The sequence below is a fragment of the Bacillus rossius genome, chromosome 17 (assembly GCF_032445375.1).
Source record: "Bacillus rossius redtenbacheri isolate Brsri chromosome 17, Brsri_v3, whole genome shotgun sequence".
Taxonomy (NCBI): domain Eukaryota; kingdom Metazoa; phylum Arthropoda; class Insecta; order Phasmatodea; family Bacillidae; genus Bacillus; species Bacillus rossius.
The window spans coordinates 12,978,944-12,989,164 of NC_086344.1; the positions used below are offsets into that span (position 1 = coordinate 12,978,944).

Below are 10,221 nucleotides of genomic sequence, written 5' to 3' on the forward strand. Positions count from 1 at the left end.
ACATTTAACACGTCATTGGAGACAAAACCACTTGCATCATATTGCAATCATCTACTGTGAACAGTAAATTGATTTCGTGTTCAGCTTTTTATTAGCGTCAGGCATTTTTCTCAAAAAAAAAAAAAATCTGAACCACCATTAGACTGCAACATTGTATCTCCCACAGCTGTTTCTTCCTTGTGATTGGTGGCAGTCAGGAAGCGAAACCACTGTCTTATTTGGCCGGCTGTTCAGGATGCGTTTGCTTCTACACTCGGTTATTGTGAATGGTGTGCTGACAGTCAACAGGAAGCTGAAAGAAACTCCACCAATCACAAAACTCATAACTAGTCTCTAATTTTTTTTTATTATGTTTAAAAATTACGTACTCTGTGATATAAAAATGTTGAAAGACAATTTTATTACAAGATTCTGAAATGTTTACCACTTATCCGCTGAATAAGAGTTTTCATACCCAAAGTACCAACAACATGATATCTTCAACGCTGCATACTCCAGTTGTACCATAACTCATGGTCATGGTGTATCTGGCTGAAAGGTTTCCTGTTCAAAGTGAAGGAGAAAAAAATCATTAAAAATTATTTTAAAATTTAATTTTTCAGGTGACACGGTATATATACTGCATTTATTACATTATAATTAGGTTAATTTAAGTACAAGAAAACTATGTATCAAGATTTTCTTAGTTGAAAGTCACTTCATCTAATTGTGACCTTCAAAAAAATTTTTTTTAATTAAATACAAAGGTTATCTCTTGCCCATTTTGCAGTGCCCAATTAAGGAAAACTATAAAGTGAACCCTGACGAAGAACGACATGGAAAATGCACATGACACATGGGTATGTACTGATGTTCCTTTCATTCATACATACATTATGTATGAACCGAAATGGGCTCGCATTAACACAAAAAAAAAAATTTTAAATGTTCGTTTCTAAAACTGCATTGAAAAATTTTCATTATTTTTTACATTGTACTAGTAAAAATTTAAAAAAAAAAATGCAATCGGTTCCTACACCACACTGTCTATCATTCCAGTGCTGTTAAATCTCATAACGTATCTGGAAAAAATCCATTTCTGTAAATAAAAATGAAAGAACTTTACGCTCGAACTGCTATTCGGAAGGATCCTTGAAGAACTCCATTCCAAAAAAAAAAAAAAAAACTACTACTTCAAAGTAAGTTATTGTGTTTATTTGAACATGAGACTCCATCCATTCTAAGACACATCCTTCTTTTGAACCTCAAATTCCTCTAAAAGAAAATTTAAAAAAAAAAAGGTTCACCTTAAAATATAATAAGCAGAACAATGACGAAACACATTTGTAATTATAACAGCAGATTACAGCGTTAGCTCCTAAGTGGTTCGCCAACACTACCAGGCTTCGTTCACTCGGCTGCTTCAATCTTGAGAAGAAAAGGGTGGGTTCCTTAATGCGGTTAGTACCGAGACCAGCACAAGTTCAGATCGCACAGTTGTGCGCGTGTGTCGGAAGCGGCCGGAGGTCAGGCGGGCGGGGGCAGCGCCTGGATGCCCTCCTTCACCTCGTCGTACAGCTCCTGGTACTCGGGCCGCGGGGGCACCAGCATCGCCAGGTTGCGCCGCTTGGTGCCCATGGCCAGCCCCAGGTCGCTGCCCGAGGGCGTGTAGCAGTACGGCAGGCCGCGGTCCTCGCACATCACCGGCAGGTGGCACACGATGTCCACCGGCAACACGTCGCCCGCTATCACCATGATCCTGCAACCATGCCCCGAGACACACACCCTTCGCCACACCTTCACCGGGGGTTCATTGCCACAACGCTGACACACTGGATCACACCCGTGTGCGTGTACTTTAACCCTCAACTGCATACTGTGACACATATGGCATAAAGCATTTTAGATTTTTCTCCACAAACGAAATTACACCAGGACAGCAGCTGCACGGTTTTCCATACGTGGCACAAGCTACAGAAACCATTTCTGGCAGCCCCTGATGATCATTACATAAACAAAAATATTTTTTTTTTTGTATATTACCTATTGTTAATTAATATTATTTACTGGAAGAAAATTTTCAGCTGTAGATATTTTTATATTACATTATTTTTATTTTACAATAACTGCATATTTTGCAAAATCGATTTTATTAAGTAAAAAATTTAAAAATTAAGTTAAATTTTTAAAAACATTTTTGCTCTAATCTCCATGCTGTAAATGATAAACATATATTTTTTTCCATAAAGATAAAAAAATTCATGCAATGGAGGGTTAAGGTACACCATGCAGACACACCCTTCGCTACACCTTCACCGGGGGTTCGTTGCCACAACGCTGACACACTGGATCACACCCAGGTGAGTGTACTTTAGGTACACCATGCCTGTGTAAGACAGAAACTTCGAATTACAATTGAGTCTCGATCGACAGAGCTTAGACTAACCGAGGTTCCACACTGTCCGGGCAAACATGAAAAACATAACCAGCATGAACTTGAGGACCTAGCCAATACTCTTAACAGTTGTTGAACGCATAAAGAAAATAAACCTCAAAGACGACATTTACTGGTTGGGCCAATCACGGAGTGACATGAAAGAATCGACGCTGAAGAACCTAGAAGGACGTCACCAGAAGTATGATACCACTTGGCCAACAGAAAATCAAGGAAATTTGTTCTATTATGTCCGTGATTTCAGAGATTTTGCTTGTCCCAGTTTGCTGCGGTTCGCTGTAGGCTTTACTGCATTCATAATTTCAGCCGGACAACACACATTCATATCATCCCACGCTTTAATACCATTTATTTATCCATACATGTAACCACGTATTTATCAACAGGCACCAATCTATTATCGCCAGGAAATATGTTACGATTTCACGTTGGCTACTACAACTGTCATGATAGTGAAACCTGCCTGCAACTGCCTTTAGGAGCTAAACTAAAATGTGATACGAAAGTTACTTTACTGGCTGTAGCAAATTATTTACAACTGTAAAATGGCAGGGGCCTCTTTAAGATAGAGAACAAAAATGAACAAATCTGAAACTGTAAAAAAAAAAAAGTTACAATTAAGATAATTTTACAGTTGAATACATTCTTATAAACCAATTCTGAACTACCTACAATTTCACAGAAAAACTATCTGCTGCAGTCATTCCAGTCCACTGAGTTAGTTACACACTCAGCCTTAATGAGATCAAAAACTCATACATAAACATCAAATAATTATTTAGATCAAAAAACTTGAATCCAAGATGGTTTTGAAATGCTGCACCATGCAAGGGCGCGTGAGCACCAGACCTACACAGGTGTTCACGTTTTGCGGAAGTCATATAAAGGTATTATCTTTGAAAGATTTGTGCAATGGGAGTGCATGACTTGATGTAAGCTTTTGGACATACGCCATTGCTAAGCACATGTATGTCTGTAGAAGAAAACTACAAAAAACCCAAAAGACAAAAACACAAATTAAGCAAAAAATTGCTGTTATCAACAGGATATAAACACCACATAATATTCCATAACAGGAATATGGTCAACAAACAAAGAAAAACAAAGAAAAATGGAATAACAGAACGAAAAAAAAAACCACAAATGATGACACCAAAAAAATATTTAACCCAAAATAAAAAAAAATTCAGCACAACAGTTGAAACGAGACAAAAACACGACAAAACAAAAAGACGAAACAAACACAATAGTTTTCCAAAACAGAAACAAGTGACACTGGACTAAATCACTCTTATTTCTGTTGCTTGGATATATGTACTTCTTTTGATTCTAACTTCTTGAATCATAATGTATAAAAAAAATGCCTTTCAAATTAGCCTAACACAATGGTTAGAATAATAGTGCAATATGTAATATTTAGCTTATTTTTAACATGTAGTTTTTTTATCTACCTAATATGCTTGTAAAAAAAACCTGTTTTGCCAAGAACGTGAAAATAAAATCACAAGCGGATATTTGCTGAGTTTACTCCAGCTGACGAGTGATTACAAAAGACACAAAGACACGGAAAGCCCCAGAGAATGTCAGTGTTCCTGCACGGCAGTAGACACACCATGGATAAAATGATTTCTAAACAGTTAATACTTTATCAAAAATGGATATGTGTGAGTGTGTGTGTGTGTGTAAATATATAGGCTAGTCAGACCAAGTTACCAGACATCCAAAATAAGTTACGAGCAACTAGACCAGCGGTTCCCAAACGGTGGGTCACGAGACCCGATCCCAAAACTATCAGAAACCATCGAACAAACCACCAGAAAAGATAAGAAAAAAATCTAAACAAATCGAATTGTGTGCAAACACACATCTATCGTTAAATAAATAACTGTTTTTTGCTACAAAGTGCTTATGTTTTGTCAACCATTTTCAAAATTAGAACACAAATTGTTTATCAATAATCAATCGGTATCTTTAAAAAAGCATATATATATATATATATATAGTTGCAATATTTGATGGTAAATTATATATACATAAGGAAGGGATACAATACAAATAAGGTTTTTTTTTACTCCACCGTGGACCGATGGACCGTGGAGGTATTCCGATAAGGGAAGGTGGGTTGCCGGCTGGAAAAGTTTGGGAACCACTGGTCTAGATTTTAAAGTCAGGTCCACAGTTCCCCAGAAGTAGCCCCTGCAGCCACCCTGGCGGCAGAGGCTCCGAACCACTGACTCGGTGCTCGGAGACTAAGAGTGACTCCGGGCGTGGGGACACGCAGTGTTGCCTCGGAGATCACAGCCAGAGCCAGGGGTTCCACCTTCGTCCCCAATCGCTACAGTTTCATTTAAAAACCAGCCACTCGCTACTGTGGCTGTCTGGTCAAATGGAAAAGAAAGAAAAGAGAAAGCACACCATTTTTTTTTTGTAATTTGTTTGAAGTGTAAGCACATACATACAAAGCATCTCTCTCTCTCTCTCTCTCTATCCTATATGTCCCTCTATAAATCTCACTATATGTAAAATCTTTCTATATCTTTTAACTCTCAATAATATCTATATAACGATCCATATCTCTCTAGGTTCCTACGTTTCTATCTATATCTCACTCTATCTCCCTATCTATATCTCCACATCTCTCTATATCCCTCATTATATATCTCTATATCTCTACCTATCTATGTCTGTATCTTCCTATCTAAATCTTTATCTTTACAAAACAGAAGACCAACACACAACATGTATATGTACGTGTGTGTGTGTGTGTGTGTGTATAATTTTACCTGTCGCAGGTGTGACGCACTTATTCGAATGCAACATTGTGTCAAAATTTCAAAGCAATTGGTGAAGAACTTTTGGAGATTTAAGATTTTGTACAAATAAACATTTGTATTTTTATTTACATACATGGCCCTATTTTAGCGTTCCCACTCTCTCCAGCTCATTTTCTGTCCCGTATTACATTTTGTCCTTGCCTCGTCTGTCTATCCGGCAACATAACACATCTACAAAAAAAAATTACTATCAAAATACAATTTGACTAACGTACACATCATGCAAAATTGACTATTAAAAGGTTTTTCCTGCATGATATACAGTTTGCACTGTTCTAATTTCGATGAACACTAAATAACCAATAATGAATGCCAGTCTCAAAAATAAATATCTAATACATTTGTATGATTTAACTTTGAAACGATACATTATCGGCAGTGATCAAGCTAAAGATTATAGACTATTTGGCTTCAAATTAATACACAGTCACTTGTATCCCTTATGTACGTTTAATAAATGTCAGTAAAAATTGGATATAGATTAACAAACAGCACATGACTTTATGATTAAGATACATTTAATTTTAAGACATTAAGATACTTGCTTAGTATAAAAATATTACTGATTTCTGTTTCATACTTGGTATTAAACTTTTCCCTGTGTTTTTAAGATTTTGATGACACTTTCGATTTCCGGAGTTTTATTGTCAAGGCTCAGGCGACTGTAAGCAGAAGCAGTCTGTTCAAGTAGCGAACCCCAGTACGTCTCATGAAAGGAGTTCCCACTAAAACATGACTATATAATTCCTAACTATTCCTGCTGAAACAGAAACTCTTCCGTCTCTTTTTAAGCTTTACCTGAATAAAAACAAAACAATAAATCCACAAAATTAAAAACCAACATTGGAACTAATATTTAAAAATTCATAAAAGTGACCTGATTCAATAATTTTAAAGAATGTATCCTACTGCAGTCTACACTAAATTTTTCACTGATACCTTTACTAAGTACACAGTTGCAGAGATGTGAATTTATATAGTACTAGCTGAGTTAGATCTGCATTTTGTAGCAAAGCATTCTGATGAACTCAGATCCATGAATATCACTATAAAAATAACTAATACATGTCATACAGTATCATTTTTTATAATAAAATTTTTGATAAAGTAAATAAAATGTTAATTGAAACTTTAAACATAGCAGTAAATATATTAATACATCAGTTCTTGATTTCCTATATGCTGCTAATGCAACCCATGTCAACCAAAATTATTTATTCAAATTAAGTTTAAGTTAACGGCTGTTGCTATTTATATTTACAGAATGAAACAATTCCCTAAAGTTTAATTCAATCTATTTTTATTCCAAATTACATCAAAATCGGATTAGTAGTACATGTGATTTGAGTAAACAAACACAAAAAACATGCAAATTTTTCACATAATCGTAGTAAGTAAGTGGTCATTTGATAAGCTTAAGGTAGGTATAATTTTCTAATAAAACATAACTTTCAATTTCATCCCCATAGTGGAGAAATTTTAGAAAATTAAACACACACAAAGTTAATCTTTGTTTAAGTAATTCATGCTCAATTTCTAATTTTATTTACTTTAGTGGACTGAATTAAATTAATTTTCGTTTATAAAACCACACCTACCTCGTTTTTTCACCAACCCAGAATGGTAATTTTGAAAACGCAAAGAGAAGTTTGTAGTTCGGTGGGTTTATTCGTACCAGAAATCTTACCTCGGGCTTGATCTGACTCCTGAGATATGTTTTTTTAATTATTTATAACGGCACACTTCACACCTTGGATGAGGTTAGGTGAGGTAGTCACGGCAACATTGCCATGCGTGTTGGTGGCTAGTCCCGGTATCTTCCCGATCACTCGTCACGGTAACGGCACGGATCATTGTAACTGGCATTTCAAACAGCTAGGTTGTACACATCGCACCCTGAGTACAAGACTATCGTAACTCAAAAATCAGTGCAATACTATCACAACTCATTTGCCATAGTCTGGCACATATTCTTATATAATGTTTTCCAGAGTGCAACGCTACATTATTTTCTGTAAGTCCCGTAAAAGTAAATATAATATTGTGATAGTCTTGCAGTGCCTAGATAATGATATTTTCCTGCTTATGGTAAAAATATCTCACAAACTCAATTTTTTGATTTACGATAAGAGTCTTGTACTCAGGGTGCGACATACTGCAACTAAAACATTGACTAGACGTTGCCTCCGTATAATTTCCTTCAATTATCCACACTGTGAGCCACAATATTCACCCACCAAGACGTCTGGGCATCAGCGATTGTGCGTAAATTACTCAAGCACATTACCGTACCTTCCGATCCATTATCGAGAAAACAAGCTGAACCCAGAGTTACCCTCTTCAGCTTTTCTAATCCCTAAATATGGGAGATGGAACACGACCTAACTTAAAACACCCTTTTTTTACCCCCTCAGCTGTTGAGTTTATAAAAATTTATTGGACACACGACCAAACTCTCTACGCACATAACAGGCGCTCGCTCACCCAATGGTGCCTCTGCGAAGTTCCTTCTGCACGGCTTTCAGTCCACTCTTCAGGCACTTCTTGTCTTTGGAGGCTGCAAAACAAAAACCATCGATATTAAACTGTAGATACAATAGTTAATGATTTAATGCAGTTTTTTTGGCATATGCCATTGCAGTTGCATATGTCGAAAAAAGGCATTAAATCAAAATTCCCCATTCCATGAATCATTTAAAGAACACAATAGTTCATGTACACCAGAATATAACTAGTTTTTGCTAACTGTATTTGTCAAAAAAAAAATCTGGTTCATCCTGAACAGAATAAACGTTTAATGTACACCATTGCATTGGATGTGCGATAGCCATCATTATGTTACACGCACACAAACCAGGGTTGGGAAAAAAACCAAATAACCTGTTTTTTTTTTAGTTTTAATCCAGTTTTTTTTTAATTACATTAGTTATTTTAGTTTTCACCATGCTCAAATGAAAGCCATAAAACATCCTGCTTTCTGCCGCTCATGTTGAACCAGAAAAGTTCTAACATCAAAGAACTGAAATCTAGAAAATCTGCATATCTAACTGGGATTTAACCACATTATAATGATAATATATTTATTAGTATATAATTTTTTGTTTCTGTAAATCACAAGAAACATTAATTAATGACCAACTTTTGTTGTTGCTAGATTGAAATTAGACCTTTCATAAAAAAAATTAAGGTATTCTATTTAAAAACACATGAATTAAAAAAAACTTTTATTTTATAAAAAATAACTTGGTTTAAGCCAAGGTTATCAAGTGGAGAGAGATAGATGCGGCGCAAGCGTACAATGAGTGTAACGGGACAAAGTGTAACGGGACAATGTGCATAATGGGACAATGAGTCATCCTTTTTCATGCGTGCAGCCGACATTCATTGATTTATAAGACGTCACGTCAAAAAGTGTCTAATATAAGTCTGATTGTGCCTGATGATGGGAACATATGTCAGTTCCCGAAACATCGCAACTGTTGTCACTGCTATTGTCAGTGCTATCGTGTTGTCCATAGTACTTGATTATCTTCATAGCTGTAGTTGTATGTTTGCTGCATGGACTGCATTTAATCTACATTCTTTAAATGATTCTTAATAATGGAGAAATTTGATTTAATGCAGTTTTGCACTGTTTGTCATGGAGAAATTCTGAAAATCAAAAAATAAATAAACATATGAAGATCAAAAATTTACAGAAAACAAGACAATCAGTTGATGTCGGACAAACGGAACCAACGATAAAACTAAACAAGTATTATGGACCACACGACGACAGCACGGACAAAAAGTGCTCAACATATAAATATCCGACAGCACAAGAATTCTGTTGAAGGAATTTAGTCATGAAAAAATTATATAACAACACTGACAAACAGTGCAAAACTCAATGGCTTATGTCCAAAAAAACTGCATTAAATCAAAATTTCTCATTGCATGAATCATTTAAAGAGCGTAACCATACGTAACCTATCATTCACAATATTTGAATAAGGTTCATCAAAACAAACACACAAACCGACACGGTAAACAATTAATGGCGATGGCAATGGCAATGCACATGTATAGAAATGTGAGCTAAAAACTGTGATGTCTCAGAAACTTGTAGTAATTTATTAACGCTATTTTCAGGGTAAGTACAGAAACGTCTCTAATGTTGCAAAATGGTATTTTAATTTTATTTTACTTTGCGGAAAAGCCGCGACTTAAAATATTTACCCCGTTTCCGTGTCATTGTAGAATTGGCCCAATAATTTAATACTTTAATATTATATAATAATAAGACATAACCTCACTTTACATTATTTTTACATAAAGCCGTAAAGGTGGAGTCATCCTCCAAATCAATTGAAATTACCTTTCTTAATTAGTTTGTATATCTTTTTCGTTAGTTTGCGGGGAGCCATCGGCTTTGCAATTGGAGAGACAAATTTTAACTTTTCTTCGTAGCTTAACATTTCTTCTTCTTTCACAACTACATCTTCAACTTTGATCTCAGTCGAAGGATCAAGTTCTTTGTCTTTGCCCATTATTTAATTATATACAACAAAAATGTACGTTAGCCTCACCAGAATTCACAAATTCACACGAAAAACAGACCGCGTGTTTCTGTTTGTTTACCACATCATTTGAGGCATAGAGTAAACTTTGAGGAGAGCTGTAAGGATAACAGTAGAGTAAAAATTGAAAAGCATGACTGTTTCTGCACAGTATGTTTGTTTTACTCGCTGTCCTTTTTGCTCTTCAGGAATTGTAAATGTTAGCATCAAATGATATTGGGTTTTAAAGATTTGGAAACTCCCATATAGACGAAGGAAACGATTTGAGAATTTTTTTTTTAAACCTGGCGTAAAAATCAATAACTTGAAAAATTCTGTGGCGAATTAAGATTCGTTTTAAGATGAAACTACTTTCGAAATACCTATTATCATGCCACAAATGATAAGTATTTAA

General features: G+C 35.5%; 1 protein-coding gene across 2 annotated transcripts; it reads right to left on the minus strand.

Moving 5' to 3' along the window:
* Positions 1-217: 217 nt before the first annotated feature.
* LOC134540876 (H/ACA ribonucleoprotein complex subunit 2-like protein) lies at positions 218-9,910 on the minus strand. 2 transcript variants are annotated; one of them, XR_010076526.1, is made up of 4 exons: positions 9,626-9,910; positions 7,753-7,825; positions 1,287-1,738; positions 218-543 (listed from the first exon to the last, which is right to left on the minus strand). XR_010076526.1 is itself a non-coding variant. In XM_063383898.1 (3 exons), the coding sequence occupies exons 1-3, from the start codon at positions 9,795-9,797 to the stop codon at positions 1,507-1,509; spliced, it is 477 nt and encodes a 158-aa protein (XP_063239968.1). In that variant the 5' UTR covers positions 9,798-9,910; the 3' UTR covers positions 1,173-1,506. The 2 variants fall into 2 exon arrangements, 1 of the variants encoding a protein (XP_063239968.1); XM_063383898.1 differs by lacking the exon at positions 218-543 and having other exon boundaries at positions 1,173-1,738.
* Between the last annotated feature and the right edge of the window lie 311 nt (positions 9,911-10,221).

Bases quoted from the DNA above. Each gene is read 5' to 3' on its own strand.
- LOC134540876 (XM_063383898.1), bottom strand. From the start codon at position 9,797: ATGGGCAAAGACAAAGAACTTGATCCTTCGACTGAGATCAAAGTTGAA. The intron at 7,826-9,625 runs GTAATTTCAATT...TTTGTTTTGCAG, and splicing joins ATACAAACTAATTAAGAAAG to CCTCCAAAGACAAGAAGTGC. The intron at 1,739-7,752 runs GTGAGCGAGCGC...GCATGGTTGCAG, and splicing joins CTTCGCAGAGGCACCATTGG to GATCATGGTGATAGCGGGCG.